The sequence below is a fragment of the Podarcis cretensis genome, assembly GCF_951804945.1.
Source record: "Podarcis cretensis genome assembly, chromosome: 8".
In the NCBI taxonomy this organism is placed as follows: Eukaryota; Metazoa; Chordata; class Lepidosauria; order Squamata; family Lacertidae; genus Podarcis; species Podarcis cretensis.
The window spans coordinates 52,509,364-52,527,851 of NC_137177.1; the positions used below are offsets into that span (position 1 = coordinate 52,509,364).

An 18,488-nucleotide genomic window follows, 5' to 3' on the forward strand; every position below is an offset into this window, starting at 1 on the left:
TGTCTGCATGCAGCAAGAGGAGAAATTGGGACCAAGGTGGCAGAATGGACTGGACCCATTTAGAGGGCAGGCAGAGAATTGCATTTTTGAATGCTCCCCTAGGTACAAGACAAAATAAATCCCAGACACTAAGCAAATATAATACTAGTGCAGCAGGAAGAGAAAAGAGGCAAAAACATTTCCCCAACGCTCCCTTATTTTCCAGGACTTTCTGCATGCAGAGCAGGTGCTCTGCCGCTGAGCTGTGACCCTGCCCATTTGCAGACAGGAGCTTCCACCCACAGCGCTCTCTGCTCTCAGTCTCCTGCATGTGTGGACCAGGCCCTGGTCTTCTTGGCTGGGGACTGCAAGATGACAGCATCCCCTTGAAGAACACCCCTCTATTCTATGCCTCCTATAAGGTCGCCAATGGTCACAGCATCTCAGCTGCATCTGGTCAATCTAGGGCTTTCCTCTGTCCCCTTCCATGAGGCTTCTAGCCTGTCCAGGTTCCTTGAAGTCACCCTCCTTGTGAAAAGGACTTACATAACAGAGGCCAGCATGGCAAAACCCATTTAAAGGGGGGACGGGAGGGGCAGCGGCACAGCTGTACTGTTTGCACATAGAACGAACACTAAGCTGAAAGGCTCTCCACAGACGTTGGAGGGGATTTGATTGGCAAACAATTTTCTAAAAATATCCTGTGTGTCTTTAATGGACAGGCTGGTCAGTGGAGCAGTTAATATTCTGCTTTTCAATAAAGTAAGAAAGGTTAGAAGCCCATGAAATCCCATTTACCTGCACAAAGCTATAGATTCCTGAATCAGTGGCTAGAAAAATAAAGAGAGAGAGAGTTGCTTGATAAGCTGCAGCAGGCAGGCCATAATGGATTTTAAATGGATACGGAGGTGATTGACCTTTTCACCTCCTGGTGCAGGAGACCTCCGAGACCAAGCGGGGCTTGCATTTGCGCAAAGTGGAGCATTTCAATACTATTTTAAGAAGAAGAAGACGGTGACAACAGCTAATCAAAGCCAAGACGTAACATACAAGTTGTAATTTGGATGCAAATCAAAAAGGCTATTTAATTAAGAGCCTGCTAATTAGTACTGCGCTCCTCTAGTGCAAATGTTTTCGTTTGAGGTAAGAATTTATTCTCTGGGTATTTGCTTCCACGCTGCTCTGTTTACAGAGCACCCTTGGCTTCTCATGTTAAGACAGCCTTAGCATTAACGCACTCAGCTGATTGGGGGCTGAAATATATTTCCACGCAACCACGTGCAGGCCCACTACCTCCAGATGTGAGCTGTGAGTGCAGCCACCCAAGGAACAGAATGGTGGTTTGCAACTGCTGCACCAGCACTCAGCTTGTGTTTGGCTTTCATTCCCAATATTAGGGCAGACCCCCAGCTCGGACCAGCAGGCAGTTCTCTTGTGCCAGCTGTGTCCCCTGTGATTGCTGCCACTTCCTTTTCACAGAATCATAGAGTTGGAAGGGACCCCAAGGATCATCTAGTCCAACCCCCTCCATTGCAGGAATCAAAAGGAACAACCACAGAGGAAGCAGGGGCTCCCACAGCATGCTTCCTCTGCAGTCTGCTCCAACCCTTCTGGCCACTCTGTGGCTTCTGAAGCTTGTGTGGCCCAAGGGTTGCTGTTCCCCACGTTATCCATGGCATGTTCTGCATTGGTGGCAACCATGGGGAATCTAACTTGCTTTAGTCACTGTAAAAACAAAAGAAGATGGAAGCGGATGTTACTCCAGATTAAGAAGGATACTCAGTTTCTTGTGTAAACACACACTAAAGCACAAAAGCCATCTTGTTTTGAAAACTAAAGCCAGATGAAACTGTGAGGATTGGGCCAACCAGCCTTCTCTGAGAAGGATCTGAAGTGGCTTCTGGGAGGGATCCAGAAAGGGAACTTGCCTTCAAAAACATGGGCAGAAGTCCCCATTCTGATTTCCCTCCCTACAGTAAGGCCAAAAAAACCACAGCTGATTTTTCCTTCCAGAGATTGTTAAAAACCTACCTACATTTTTAATTTTTGATTACCTATTGATTTTTCTACGCAGACTTTGCCATAACACACATCCCCAAGTCTACGACAGAACAGTTTGAATCTCTTAAGTATTTAAAGAAGCACCGAGTCGTCTCTGTTGCCCTTCCATCTCCACCCTAGATTTTGTGGAAGATCAGATGTGTGTCCCTTCTGCCACCTGCCCTACTTCCTAAAATTTTTCTTCCTTCCCCTCCTCTTTCTTCTTCTTCTTCTTCTTCTTCTTCTTCTTCTTCTTCTTCTTCTTCTTCTTCTTCTTCTTCTTCCCCCCTGCCCCCGCCCTCCACTAGAATGTGGTCCCTGGAAGGGGATGTTACCCTCAGCCTGAAAAAGGTCCCTTAGATATATACTCTGCCCCCTCCACACACACCTCTCTCTCTCTCTCTCTCTCTCTCTCTCTCTCTCTCTCTCTCTCTCATACACACACACACACACAGAGAGAGAGAGAGAGAGAGAGAGAGAGAGAGAGGATCTTGGTCACAGTGCTCTATGGCTGCCCTGCCAGTGCATCAATTTCCCAAGCAAATGGACCACAGATGCTCAGTCGATATAAACATGAGGCAAAACAGCAGGCGGTTGCCAGTTGGCTCCCAGCCAAGCAGTGGAACCACCAACGTGTGCGTACGTGTGTTAACAAACGGCCTTTGGCAATCCATCACCTGGGCACGATCCCAGATCATTCTGGCCTGATGAGCAACTGCGATATCCGCCTGGCTGACACAAGGAGCGTCTCTGTCCTCTTGCCCAGGCTTCCTCATTCCAACGGACACGGCACAGGAGGAACGGGGGAAAGAGCTACGTACTAGGAAATGAAGTTATGAATGAGGAAGCTGATTGAGCCAGGAATCCTCAGCATAACCACACTCTTGGCCCTTCAAGCTCCAGCCACCCTGTGGGAAGACAGGCTATTTCCACTGACCCGGAGGATTCCAGGCAAAAGTCTCTAGAATTAGGATGCAGAGTGAATCACCACCTAGACCCCTCCTTTGAAAATGCTATTACTATGACTTCTTCTCAGCAGCTGTTGCTTCAGCCCTGCTGAACAAAAATCGCTTTTCACATGTTAACTGTCTGGAAGGGACCGGGGGCGGGGGGTGCAAATCAGAAAGTCTCCATAGGCTCTCAAGCAGAAGCGATCGATGGCTAACCCACATGCTCAGAGGACCACAATCAAATGTCATTATTTGTGAGGTTCTACTTGACTTCACACCACACACCCTCCCCCCCCCATAGAAAAGGTGCTATCGATTGCTTCACGTCAGATGAGAAGGGCAATCAGAGAAGATTGCAGCATGAAAAAAACCCTTTGGCATTTTATATTAAAACAATAGGGGTCTTCGTATAAACATGGACACAAAACCTTTTAAAAATACACAGTGGCCTTTATGATAAAAAAATCATTGAAAGCTAACAAGATACGAAGCTGACAGCACCAGGAAGAAGCTGAAGCTATCGGCTAATATGCAATCCACCCAGGGGCTATGAAAAACACATCTTCTTTCAGGGACTGCAACCAGGGCTGTAGCGGGGACAGAAAAAAATGCTTTGTGGAAGGCAAGCAGAGAGGAGACTTCTGCCTTCATGTCTTGCTACGAGGAAAGCACAAGGGGCAAAAGAATGAGAGTGGAGAACCAGTATGTGAGATGAGGACCAGGGAGATCTGGATTTTAATCCTCATTCAGCTATGAAGCTCACTGGGTGACCAGGGACTAGTCACTCACTCTCAGCCTAACCTACCTCACAGGGCTGTTGGGAAAGTAAGATGGGAGACAGCCAAGTACACCACCTTGAGCTGCTTGAAGGAAATGTGGGATAAAAATGTAACCAACAAGCCTTGAGATCCAAATTAACAGACAGCATTTTAATAGTCCAAGGTGGTGGTGGTGTGGAGACCCTACTCTCCTCTTCTTGAGAATGAGACAAGACTATAGAGAAGGTGGAGAAGAAGATAGGGCCTCTTCCACCCAATACTGCTGCATCCTAAAGGATGTAGGACCTCCCCTCTGGCCCACAGAATCTGTGCAAGTCTGCTTCAGACTCAACCAATTCCTGCACAGAGTGCTTGTCTGTGCATAACAGTGATGCATGTCTCCATGTGGCCAAACATATTTGTCACGGGGAAGTGCTGCCAACAAATCAGCTGAGCCTCTTTCCAAGAGGAACAGGTGAGCTCAAGGGCGGTGTCCTGACACTTCTAGAGCAAAAGGATAAGCGAAGTCACAGGTCTGTCATCCTTCCAAACACTTGCCCAGAGCTTGCCATTCCTGTGGTATCTCAAATGGATTTGCCAGTGCAGCCCAAGGTTCTTTGGTTTGTCTGCATAGGCTTAAAAGAGTTATCTACTGTACTGACCCAGAAAATAAATGTGTCTCCAAAAATACCACAATTTTTTTTGTTATTTACTAGCATCTCCCTCCCTACACTAAACTTTCCTTTTACTCAGCACAAACCCATTCATCAGCTTCTGAGTGTTATGACAATTTGAAACTACATAGACAAGAACTACTTGTAAATCACAAACGGCTTTTTTACAGCCTCTGGCTGGCAGCTAAGTAAATATTCCTAATGCAACCCTCCCGCACAACTTACAGCTGCAAAGCGACACAGCCAGGTTTTCTTTAGTCATGCGGATTTCCTGTGGAGTGGGTTTATATTTCTTCTTTTGGCACTTTAAGGAAAACAGGTGCTCACTAAATAACATTTATATTCATAATTAAGTCAGAGAAAAATGCCAAGGTGTTCTAGCTAGAAAACAGATCATGACAAGGAAGGGGAAAACTCAAATTGGAGAACACCAGCCTAGGGCAAGACTAAGTAGTGTATGTGAGAGAGACAAGTCATATTTTCCCCTCCATTATTATATACCCAATAATATAGTCTTCATTTGGTGTGATGATGCAGGTGAGGGTGACCAGCTAGGATGGACTAAGCACCATCAAAGTTTAAGGAGCAAATGTTGTCTGTGTTTGGGACACTGAGGTTATTGGATCTTAGAACTGCAAACACCAGAAGTTAAGGAATTCAAACAAGACTTGATCTCCAGAGCAAATAATAGTAGCCAGCATGATTTGCAAGAATGGAGCACCTTAGCTGATGAGCCAAGATGAGCAAAGATGAGCCATGGACCAGGATCCCCATCCAGAATGAAAGCTCATATTGAATGGAGCACTTATGAATCTGTAATATGTAGAGGAAAATGCTCACAGACATGGAAAGGGACCTGGGTCTTGTGAACTTTGTCCACGATTGCTATTACCACAGAATGTGGAACCTTCATGAAACTTATTCATTCATCACGGGCTGGAGGAAAGAGAGCCAAGAAGAGACAGCCACTATCCCTGCCTTAAAAGACCAAAAAATAAACAAACTGGCTTGTGACGACTGTTTAGATACATCTGATCAAGTGCAGTCTTGTTTAGATAGGTTGAACTCCACTACACCCCCAAGAGGTGCACTCTTTTTGTCGTCACAGCTTTGAATTCACAGCTTTGCAAGTGAAAGCTTTGGGGATGCAGTTCTGGCACTAAGGAAGCTAATGACAATACTGAATTCCCTTGGGCCAAGCACAGCCAGGCATCTGAATCAAACAGCTGATTATGAGTCACTGAGGAGACCCAACAATTGCCCATGACAAGCTCCAGTGGATCCAATGCAATGTGGGATCAGCTCATGGCTGGAATTCAGGCACCACTTACAATTTATGCATTAGGACTCACATTTTTGCAATGAAACCAACATCTGTAATTCCTAACACACAATTTTGCAAAGAAATCGGCTTTTGTAACTCCTAACACCCAATATCAACAATATTGATACAGAATCTGAAGGCAGTGAAACAAAGATTGTACAACAATTTCACCTTGGGAGCATTTCAAGTATCTGCAAATCGGAAGCATAACATTATTATTATTATTATTATTATTATTATTAAGCTGGCTTAGGTTGTAATTAATGTCTGAGCAGGAGAAGAAGAATTTGAACAAATTTCAACCCCAGCTCTCTCTCTGAGCGTTGTTAATGGCTGTTCTGTCCACTAATTCTGTGCTCCAATTTTACCCACATCAACCACAGACGACATGAACGGCAGGAAAGCAAATGAATTTTTAATCATCTCTCTGATGTACAGTATAATTGCTGACTTTTATCAACTAGCAGTTAAACAAAGACTTAGAAAGGAATAAACATTCCTTAATTGCACGTCTGCCACTGCTCACAGGAGGATAACCTTGGGAATGAGTAACTGGTCCCCATTATCTCAGCTACGCACACACAGAAAGGCAGACATGTAGCAAGAGGCTCAGGTCAAAAATAAATGCTTCTCAACATCAGTTTGTGTGCTAGATACTTAAAACACAGCATAAAAACAATTAAACTTATCCGAGTTCTCATCTTTGCATAAAATATGGGGGTGGGGTGGGTTCTGCCCTCTCCTGCTTCCAAATGCAACAGTCCTCCCACCATCACAAAAGGCCTATTCTCTCAAGAAAGCTAGGTAAGAAGAGGACATGAAGGAGAGAAACAGAAATCTAAGAATTAAAAATACTAGCAGGATTAGCACCAATGCTAAGCTTCATCAACGCACCATCTCCATTGCCAGAGCAGCTTGGCAAGTGCAGCTGTAGGAAGGCTGTGACCAGATGGAAACTGGATGAGAGAGTGGATATGGGAACCTTTCCTGCAGCTACCCACACTCTCTCTCATAGGAGTTTCCTTTGTCCCCCCTTCTAGCAGGTGAAAACAATTTGGTTCAGGTGGGCTTCTCATTCATTTTGGTATTTGAAGCTGATTAACTATTATGCTGCTTCTGTTCTTTTGCATTTAATTTTATTTACATGTTTACTTTTTGATTCTTTTATTGTAGTTTTAATGCTGCCAGCCACCTTGAGCACTGCTTTGGTAAATGTAGACGGGATGGAGGATGGAGGAAAGGAAAGGCGCAGCTAAAAAGAGGAGAGCAGCCAATGGAGAGAAAGAGAGAGCGGAGAACAAAGCCACTTCATGAGAAGCAGCAGAGATCAGATTGCCCTAGAGTTTGATACATTTTTGAGGGGCGTTCTATAATTTATGGTGTGTATTTGTGGCCCATCAGAGCAAGACAGGGCTTGGTCCTTGGCCTCATCCCACTTCTTTTTGGTGCACTGGATACTAGGACCCCTGGAATCGGGTGCTGGGAGAGGCGTAAGCAGGTTTCAAAAGAACTTATTTCTGTAGTGGTTGAATGACAATGTGCTGGTGATCAGAAGGTGTCAGTAGCAAACATCCACTGGGGTCTGGGAAGCCTGGCAACATCTAACAGTGGAGGCAGGAGGGGAGGGTCTCCTTATGCCAGCACAAGAAGCTCATCACCCTGACCAGCTGCCTCTGTGCAGCAGAGCACAGAATTGGAAGCAAGCTACATTTTATTCATCCGTAGAAAGATGATCCCCTCCTCCGCACTGCACGATCAAAGCTGCTGCCTGCAATATTTCTTCTGCTCAAAATTATTCTCTCTTGCTCTTAACTAAAGTCTAAACTCTGGGGCATTTGACAGCTGGCAATGCCAAAAGTCTGGCAGGTTGATTATACCCTTCAAAGTGAGGCAGATTTATGCCGCTGTGGCTATTGGTGGTTCTGACAAGGGTGGCGGCGGCAATTTCTGAGATTATGGTTATTATCATTTTACATAGTTACACTTTACATGCTGTTTCTTAACAGGGCACACCAAGCCTCTCCAAATACCCTCCAAGCCTCTGGTTCTTCCTTTACCCTCTCCTTGATGCTGCCCAGCACTTTCCTCTGATGCTCCCAGAGGCTGCTGGTGCCCAGCTCCACCTGCTGTGCTTCCGAAGGAAGCTGTGCAGGCATATGCTCCACCAGAAGGAACATGACAGCAGCCAGGACTAGACAGAGACAGTCACAAAGAGCAGCAGGCACATGCACAGGCAATGGCCTCTGGAAGGTGGGCTAGCTTGATCTGTACCCCCTTAACATATCCCCAAAACCATGGCTTGCATTAAACAAAAATGAAGATGGAGCAAAAGTTGACATTTTGATGATCTGAGTTTCTTTTCTGGGAGTGATGGGTGTATTTCCATGGGAGGAGGAAGACAAGCATGCAGTAGGGAAGGAGGGAGGATTTTCAATTACCTGGCTGAATTGCTCCCAGGAATTGCTCCAGGTCCAGTAATGGGCCTTATAAGGCCCAACCCGTATTGCCATCATCTCATTGCCACGGTAATAAAATATTGGCCTGATGGAGAGAGGGAAGGACAACAAGAGAGATGTACAGCCGCATGAGAAATGTAACGTGTCCAAACAAGCGGCTTCCCTCGCTTTTGGCAGCCACACAGATAAGGGAGACAAACACTTTAATGGAGCCTGGCTGACAACTCAGCTATCACTCAGGAGCAGGTTGCCTTCTAATAGCCTCCACCGCAAGGTTTTCAATTAGCATTTTTTAAAGCGTCCATCAAGGCGAGAGTCTGAGTTTGCGTAAGCAAGAATGAAATGTTATGCAAGTCATCTTGCTGGCAATTGTTAATCCTTGAACTACCAGACTATGTAATTTCACACACAGAGCCTGATGGCTTAAAATACTCCAAAAGAGGGGGCACCTGTGTGATGGGAGCTGCAAAGGGTACAGGAAGCCAAAGTCTTCAGCGTACAGCCCTGGAAAGCCAGACTGTACAAGTGTGCTGTGAACACTGGCAAACCAGTCACAGAAAGGGGAATTTTGAGCAGAACGGACAAATAATTATCTTGATATCTGCCATGTGAGGGACATCCCGTTCCCTATACCACCTTGAAACTACATTAGGGCGGGTGACAAAAATGTAGAGGAAAGGGATTTTTAAACACTGTCTGTGCTATGCTTGCATGCAAAAGATGTAAGAGAAAATTCCCCCACCCAGATGTTTTCAGCGCACACAATGTTGATCAGCTGTTATTTTAAAGGAGGTTCATACTGGACCAGTACGCAGTCTATTAGCAATGAAGAAAATTCAGTGGGGAGGTCTGCATTAATTCACATTTTCAGAATTATTTCTAGAAAACAGCAGAAGGATCTGGTATAGTTTTTGCCCTTCACCTCATGTCCTGGCACTGACTCTCTCTATCCAGTACTTCTTATTACTTGTATATGAACATTTGTTCCTATTTAGAGAGGACAAATATAATTGACATTGTATTATGGGTGCATATGTGAAGCTGCCTTATATCAGTCAAAATCACTGTAGTATAACTGTAAATTGCCCTGTGATCTTCGGATGAAGGGCGGTATAGAAAATTTAATTAGTTAATTATTATAATAAATCAGAGCACTGGTCCATCAAACCCAGTACTGTATACCACGCTGAGCGGCAGTGGCTCTCCAGGGTTTTAGACAGTTCCCTCAGTCCTACTTGGAGATGCTGAAGATTGAACCTAGGACTTTCTGCATGCAATATGTGCTCTGCCAGGGAGCTAGAGTCAGTACAATAGCATTACTTTAAAACACCCAATCCAGCAGCCAAAATACCCGACCCATTCTAAAAATAAGAGGCTCTAAAAATATCCAACTTTTTCTGCTCCACACAAGTAATTGGAGGAGTCAAGGGATGGAAAGCCGCGAGTGTGATGTTCATAACTCACCTGTCAATTAACTTGCCTTGCAGGATGACAGGCGAAAGGTCAATTCCGTCGATCTGTCTGTCACTGGGAGGCTGCAGTCCTGCCAATGCGAGGCTGGTGGTGAAGAGATCCATCACGCTTGCCAGCTGATGACTCACCTGTCATTGACAAGACAAGAGCATTTGCAAAACAATCAAAGCTAGCAGACCCTGAGTTGAGGGAGCTTCTGCTTCCAATGATGAGGTCTTAAGAATAGTCTCATCACCTTCCAAGATATGCAGTTCAGGGTTTGATTCTGGATTCTACTCCAGGCAGTTGGGTAAAAAGCTTGTGTTTAGGAAGCTTTTTCTCAGTTATTACCTACACTGGAAGCAGCTTACCAGGGTTTCAAACAGGGTCTTTCCAGCCCCTACCTAGAAGTACTGAGGAAGCAGCCTGGAATCTTTTGCATGCAAAGTATGTGCTCTAAAACTCAGCAATGGCCCTTCCCTGGAGGGAAACTAAGAATCCTCATGATTCTGAAGGAAGGAATTATTAAAATAGGATCAGCAGAAACCGCCTTTTATCAGATTCAACAGTGACTGACAACAGCTTTCTGGGATTTCAGATGGGTCTGTTTCCCCATCCTACATGGAGATGCCAAGAATTGAACCCAGAGCCTTCTGCATGCAATACTGGTATTGTAACCTACAGCCATGTACCAGCATTATTTCATTTTCACAGCTAAAATTTTGTTTTACAGCTAAATTTTCATTCTGTGAACCACCCTGAGACTTCTGGGTATAGGGCAGTATAATAATAATAATAATAATAATAATAATAATAATAAAACAACAACAACAACAACCAAGTACCAAGCTACGTGGCCCAAGCGTCTTTGAGGGAGGGAGTCTAATCATCCCACCTCTTGTCCTCTATACTTGTTCTCTGAACTCTTAGACCCAAAGAAGCCTGGTGCCGGGCCTACCAGCAGAGGTTTGCTAAGATAACCTAAAGGAAGCTGCGGAAGCAATAAAGTTGCACACTCACCAGTTTCAGAGCAGCATGCAATTTAGAATTATTGGACACATTCTCATGATTGAGATGATATCTAAGTTTAAAATAATACAGGTAAGTGATGAAGTGTAGTATGGTGGTGGGGCTTTTCAGGGCGATGAGAAAAGGATACTTCTATACAATATGGTAGTAGCTGGAACCTGCATATTGTTTTTATGGGTTCATGTTTACAGTTATATATTTAATTTTTTTTTTTTAAAAAAAGACCCTTTCAGAGCAGCAATCAAGGTCGAAGGCTTTTGGAAGCAGCTGCTGAGCCCAACAGGAGCAGCATTTCTCCAAGCTGGGCTTCTGTGGACCACGTGATGCTGTAAATTCTCCAAGCTGCATTTGGGCTGAAGGGCAGCGGCAGGGGGAAGAGGTGAATGGTTTAAGGTCACTTTTTTAACAGAACATTGTGGGTAAACTCAAAGAGCCTTTGATTTCTGTCCTGAATCAATAGACTGGCCAGTAGGGAGCTGCCAGCGACTTCCTTGTACCTGCCCCGCGCTATTAAACAGAGCCCGGAGTGCAGGCAGCTCACTTTAAATGGCCAATTACATCCGTGGTCTTGCACGCCGTTCTCTCTGCGTAAAGGGGGAGAAAACTTCTTAAAAGAAATTAAACGTCAGTGTTACAGCCACTTGGTTTTATCTGTAGCACCACATTAAAGAGAAGAACCGGAGGGGGGGAAGTTGGGCAGGGAGGAGGTTACGATTTTTATATAAACTTTGAAGTATTTTCAGAGGAGAAATAAGGTTGGGGGGGATTTAGTATTTTCTTGCGTTGACAGCACGCTTTCATTTTGCTTGCAATTCCTGTAACAAATGGGGGGGGGGGAGGAAGGATATTCTAGAGAGTAACAGCCCAGTGAAAAATAAATAATGAAAAACAGAGGAGCAAGATCAGATATTTCCAGTATCAGCAAGGAACAGCCGGTATTCCGCAAGTAAAGAAGAGGTTGTTTTTTAAAAAATAAAAAATGTTATATATATATATATATATTTATAAACTCTCGGCATACACAGAATGTCTTTAAGAAAATGAAATCCTTTTTGCTCTGGGCCACATTGCGAGAAGAAATAGCCAGCGCCAGTGTTATCAGTGCTTTCAAGCTCTAACTCTGAATCAAAGGCGACAATTAATAAAGTTGCCCCCGCCAGGAATGGAAAGGGGGAAAGCTAAATATTTGAAACTGGGTGAACAAATGTCAGGGTGTTTTTAAATAAAATCCTTTTACATTTATCACAGCAAGCAGACCTGATATCCCTGTCTAATTCAATTTCAATTTGTGCCCTGTGGGAGATAGTGAAGAAAAGGTTGCACTGCTGTCTTAGGTTGATATGTTCTTTTCTCCTTCAGGGAGCAGAACCAGGGAGGTGGGAAGAGGGGAGTGCACGCGGGGGGGGGGGGGGAGAGAGCTGTGGCGGTGGTGGGAGGGGAAGAGAAAGGAAAGGAAAGGAGGGGGCACAGAGCAAACAGAGGATTCAAAGAATAGCAGAATACAGATTCCTGCCAGCAGGATGCTTCTAGAAGGCAGAGGCAGCATGGGAAAATGTTTAAAGTTTGTTTTCACTGGTTATGAATCCACCTGGAAAATTCAGCCAAGACTTTTGGGTAGTGGGGAGAGCAAGAAATCCAGAAAGAGTGCTTGTTTATGTTCCACAACCTAAAACAGTATGGGCAAAAAAACCTATGAAAACTGACACTATGAAAACTTAGTAAGGAGGACGCTTCTGGTTCAGAAAACTCTCCTCCAGAACTAACCCAAAAAAACCCCAAATCACCCACTATTCTCTCATTCCAGTTCTGCTGTACCATGTTCCTTTATTCTTATATTTAACACACTTTCTTCAGTTTGACTAATGTATGTATACTTAGTACATTCCCCATGTCCACTCTGTTTGCACACTCAAGAATTTTGACATGCATATTGACCTTCTGAGAACTTCTGCTTTCATTTGAAGCAGTTTCTAGCCCTCATGTTTGAGAGTATAATGAGGAATGTCTGTAGAAAGCTTAAAAATGCCATCTTGAGACAAGATTACGATAGTTCTCACATGGCAGGGCAGCTAATGCCTTTTCATACCCAAGCTATTTACCCCCTCTTCTATTGTTTTTCTATGTGCTAGTAGTTGCCAGAATATTCCAAATCCTGCAAATATAAATATATCCAGATTTGCAGTCTGCATCACACAGTACATAATTTAAAAGGCATATATCAATTGAGCTTCCTTCGGTACAATGAACACACAGCTCCATCTTTAACAGACACATGTGCTGCTTCTGCTGCTGTTGTTGTTTAAAAATGGTTTATAAAGCTCCACAGCTGGAGAGGAGGCAGGCTTGTTTGTCTGTGAATATCAGAGTTCGTCATGTAACAAAAAATATCTGCTCACAAACCATTCATTTGGGCAAAAAAGAGTTCATGTCAAAGGCTGCAATCCAAGACAGAGACGGGAGTATTTAAAGCCACTGGTCTCTAGGGACTAAGTGTATGATGTTGGAATGTAGCATTTCCTATGAAGCCTTTGACACAGCCCCATTTCCTCTTTTTCTATTGCCGTTTTTGTGTCAATTCCAATACTGTATGTCACCCTTTGCCAGCGTGGTTCCCTTCAGTTATTTTGGATTACAACTCCCATGAGCTCCATCCAACATGGCAAGGGCTGATGGAAGCCATGGTCCAAATCATATGGAGGGCACAAGGTTGGCAAAGGCTCTTGACAGTCCTTAGGAACAGGTGCCTATTCTCTCCTCATTCTTTGTAAACTGCCATGTAGGTGGGTAGCTCGGTATCAAATTAAAGACAGCCAAAAGAAACAAAAACAGATCAGCTTCTGTAATACAACAATGGCGGAACACAGGGTTAACTGAGGATTTTTTCTGTTGCAATACATTCCTCTGGGAAGGAGCTTTTGCCCTCTCTTCAAAATGAGGAAACTCCAGCCACATAAACAACTTCCACTCATGCTTGTATTGATTCCTAGATTTCCAGAGGAGTAGCTGCCTTAGTCTCCTGCAGCAAAAACAACAAAGGGTCTTGTAACACCTGAAACATCTAACAATTCTTTTCTGGCATTAAGCTTTCATGGGCTGCAGTCCATTTCATGATGCATGAGGTGTTACCTACGGATCTCCTAGAGATATTTCTGGCATTGATTATAAAGATAGGCTGTGAGCTACTTCAGCTTCAATTAGGCAACACAGTAAAGTAAGCAGTGAATTAAGCAATGCAGATATGCAACGAAAATCTGTAAATATGTCCCACTGAAATCCTTTTTTGGGAGGGGGAGCAGATAGAAGAGGTCAGGCAACAAACCTTGAAAAGAGAAAGAATGAAGAAAGAAAGCACCATGCAGATCAGCAGAACATGATGCCAGAGCAGATAGGTAGAAACAAAAAGCAGCTCTTTACTTTTCACCTGCAGCAGCAAGACTATGGGGCTTCAGAGCATAAGAGGTCTTGAAAGTAAGGAGGAAACAGCCATTAACATCTATTGTGCTGTATTTCTCTATAAAATAAGAGCTGCCACCACATTCTCATGCTGGCACATGGAACAGAGGCTTTATCTCTAAAGGTGTGCAATCCCAAAAAAGGAAGCCAACTGCCCAGGAGAATCCTTATAGGATGGTGGGTAGGAGGCACCAAGGGATGGTAGAGGGGCTCAGACGGGGCCTGCTGGCTGAGGATCAGAAGTATGTTGTGTGCAACATTCAGAGACCACCAACCTTTGCTTGCAAAGAGTTCACCTACACAAACACCTCTGAATAGAGATCAAAAGTGCTATGTTCAACATTTTAAAGAGGACGACATATTATTGTGTGCAATACCCATTAACAGTGACAAACCTGAAATCATCTTTCCACTTCATTCACTGGGTTTAAGATATCTGGAAGCATCCTTCCCAGTCAGTCAATGACATGGTGCACATGTTAACATTGAGCCAAACCATGACTTAATGCAAACAAGCAAACATGATGATCACAGGGAAGAGCATGTTATGGTTGAACCTGGGCTCATCGTTTGTCTCACTCTGAACCACAAGGTGTGGCCAATGTTTGCTATTGGTTTACCACTTGTGGTTTGTCAGGGGGACAAGCCAGGATTCAGACTTAAAACTAAGCTAAACCATAATGTAGTCCCAGGCAGCACAGCAGCAACAGGACCAAGGGAGGAATGCAGCAGCCAAGATCTTCACTCTGGGAACATGCACAATTGCTCATACCCACTAAGCCATGGTGTGTGGTTTAGCATTTTGTGCAAGCTGGGCCAATGTGTCATTCATACAGTGCCTTCTTCTCAATTTAATTAAAAAGCCTTGAAAGGAGATGTAGATTAGAAACTAAAAGTTTTCTTTGTCCAAGAGCACAAAGGATTCATAAAAGTCCGGTTTCTGAATAGCTCTCTCTCTCTCTTTGGAATGAAGATATCCACAAAAGAAATAAAACACCCATTATTTACTTAGAAACCTGTTTCCTGCAGGCTTTGATTGTTTGATCATTAATGAGTACCAAGATGGTTTCTTGCACACACCATTGTTGCCACCTGAGGAGAGCTACCTGCTGGTTATTGTAGAGCTCAGAATCACTTTACATTTAAGCAGAGAAACAGCCACATCCTAGTACACAGACCTCCCTCAATGCAACAGTCACCTAAAAAATCACAAACCCACTTTTGCCTAGTTCCAGGGTCTTGGATGCTTTAGGACAACATGCGAGGGCTGCTTCCCTAACATGTGATCTGCTAATTTAGTATATCAGTTATAAACCCATCACTGTGCAGATACAGAAGGATTCTGTTCCAAAGGGCTCACAACTAAAGCTAAGTCAAGCTAGGGAGGAGGAGTGAGCACACATACTCCACTTTAAACATGTGCCCTGAATATTGTGCATGCACTTGTTACACGTAACAGTGTTGGCCCTATGGAAGCAAGCCAGCAATCTGGAAGACAATTAGGGATGTTTAGGTCCATAGCTCTCATGGCAATGGCCTGGGTGGGTACCAGCAACTGTACTTTAGAAAGGCAGTTCATAGTGCCATAGGTAAGCCACTGGCGCACAGCTTTAGTCCTCCCAGTCTCCCCACCCCTTACCCCTCCAATATGGGGGATAATAAAAGAGACTTCCTATGTAGGGTTACTATAAGGATTATGCATCTGAGGTAATGCGTGTAAAGTGCTTTAAACTCCTGACTAATGCTAAATATTACTACTGTATTGTTATTTGCTTTATAGAAGGCTAAATATAAAATTAGGTAACTTTGCTCCAACAGCAGATTATCATGATTGGTGTTCCAAAATTTTGCTTTGCCTTCCTACAATCTGTTAGGAAGAACTGAAGTTGTTTGTTCTAACCTTCTAGAGATACAAGGGGGAAAACATAGTGAAACAGGCTGAACTGCCACTAAAAATGTCTAGGCAGGATTGGAGAAAGGTCATTCTAACTATAAGGGTGGTGGAAGATCAACTGAGTTACCCTGATGATTTTTCTAGCTGCCTAGGAACATACAAAACTGCCTTATATTGACTCAGACCACTGGTTCATCTGGCTCAGTGTTTTCTGCACTGCCTGGCAGCGACCCTCCATGGATTCAAAAGGGTGCAAGAAGCACACAAAGCAGGAGGCCACACAGTGCAGGAGAATGCCCATCTACAGGCCAGAGGATTGCAGTTCTCACAAAGGGGGTGCAACCAGTGAGAGCAAGACTGGAGGCAAGGGCTCAAAAGGCCTCCGTCTACCTTTAGTCTTGTTGGAGCAAGTTGCTCACTCCATAGTGCTGCAACACCAAATCTTACTGCCGTGCCTGGAAGGCTCTTCTGCAAGATGAGAACAGGTCTCTCTGACTAAAAGCCCACTAGAATTCATTAAAAAGAAAGAGACACCTTCAGAACAGACTGTAACAAAGTCATTAAATAACTCCAGACTCTCACCTGCCCAGCAGGTACATGTCCTGGCCACCAGGCAATTGCTGGCTCTCTCATGCCACCTTCAAAGGTAGTTTGCTTGCCACATAGGAAAGGGCCATTGCTACCAGCTAGAGAAAGAGAAAACAGTAATTCTAAAAGAGCTCTGGAGAGGTATGACTCAAAGGTGAAATAAGCAAAACTAAAGGGTAAAACAAACCTATTCCCCAAGGACACCACCAACGAATTTTGTTCAAGTCCTTTGAACAATGTCAACCAACATCATAGTCTACATAGCATATTAACCCTTCCATCCTGGACATTTGCAGTAGCATACTGACCTGTGTTCCAGAAGATTAGGCTCTTAATTATTATTATTATTATTATTATTATTATTATTATTATTATTAACATTTTTATGAGTAGGTAAGGAGGCTGAGAAACAGTGATTTGCTGAAGGCTATAAAGAGACAGAATGAGACCCCAGTTTCCATACAGTGGGTTGGTTAACCAATGTCAAGAGTAATTTACAAAGTATATATTGTTTACTTCAGTCTCTTTGCATCACCATTAATTGTAATTTGAATAAAGGAGAAACAAGGTGATTAGTACAGAGAGACAGCAAAATTTGTCTGCTACTAAAGATCACAACTGCAAACAGACATAATGTTCTAAATCAGCAGCCAGTTAGCAGAGGCCATTGCTGCTCAGCTGAAAGTCAGGAGTTGCAGGAGGTCATAAAAAGAGCCAATAACTTGACTGGGATTAGAACTCGTGGCAATTCCTTCTGATCTGTATGCTCCTGAAATCAACCTCAGAGTTGCCTCTAAGACTGCGGGGATGGGATGTGTGAACAAATTACAGGGGGCAAGTGATTAATTCACAGTGACTGTGCCCAAGGGAACTAAAAACTAAAAAGTTGTGAAATGGAGCAAACCTGCAAATGCAAGAGAATTGTCATCTTAACAGCTTTTCAGAGTTCAGTAGACATGCTTGTAAGATCCTCTGCATTTATTGAGACATGCTAAGGAGAATTTACAGATCTGGGGCTTAATAAGTTGGTTCAGATGTCAGCAGGCCACATTTTACCTGTTAGATCTTAGGAATGGACCAGTTAGATCTTAGGAACGAACTAGGTGAAATGTGGAAATCTCAAATTCTCTATTCCTAACTTGAGAAGCTCTGTACCAGGAAGACCAACCTTGATCAGGACCGGAAACAAGGGCAGCACCGTTGTCAGATGTGAAAAATACGAAGGTGTTGTTGCTTATGCCCAGCTTTTGAAGGCGACTCAGAATTTTCCCAATGCTGTCGTCAATTTCTCGCACTGCATCACCATACCTGAGAGGCAGGGAGAGCAAATTACAAGCCTGTCAAGTGGGGGTGGGGGTGTTTGTGTTTAGGACTTGTATATTCTGTAATATGCAATGGTAATATTTATTTATCTGTAAATAGTTTCCAGCACACTGCTCTTAAAGCTGCTTACAACAAAATAATAAACACATTATAAAACAACCCCCCCTTTTTAAACCAACCAGTTCCCAAAATAGCAAGGGTTCAGAAAAAGTGTTTCATTTACAAAATAAATTTTGTAACAGACTACTAAGGATACTGAGGATACTGGTACTGATAAAGAAAATGTCACTCTTTATTGGTTTTAGGCAGCTATTACTCATCTATTTGCTAATTGTTTACAACAGCTTATGAGATTCCTGCTTACAGGATTCCCATTTGGGCACCTGGCTGGACACTGTGAGAACAAGATGCTGGACTAGATGGGGTTTTGGTCTATTCCAGTGGGGCCCTTCTTCTTAAAGGTCTTAATACCAAGCTTTTAGTATTTCTTTTAGGTACTGTAGATATTAAGTATTCAGTGGTTTTAATGTGTTGACTTTATGTAGTCAGTATAAAAGTTAGCACATTA

The 18,488-nt window shown here is 43.6% G+C and overlaps 1 protein-coding gene across 3 annotated transcripts in view; it reads right to left on the reverse strand.

The window, feature by feature from the left end:
• Positions 1 to 18,488, reverse strand: part of GALNS (galactosamine (N-acetyl)-6-sulfatase) — a 50,599-nt gene that overhangs the window by 16,352 nt on the left and 15,759 nt on the right. For all 3 annotated transcript variants that reach the window (XM_079988849.1, XM_079988851.1, XM_079988850.1), the window contains 4 exons: positions 17,766 to 17,905; positions 16,592 to 16,695; positions 9,646 to 9,782; positions 8,164 to 8,266 (listed from right to left, as the gene is read on the reverse strand). In XM_079988849.1, the coding sequence (XP_079844975.1) occupies positions 8,164 to 8,266; positions 9,646 to 9,782; positions 16,592 to 16,695; positions 17,766 to 17,905 (484 nt within the window). The remainder of the gene's footprint in view (positions 1 to 8,163; positions 8,267 to 9,645; positions 9,783 to 16,591; positions 16,696 to 17,765; positions 17,906 to 18,488) is intronic.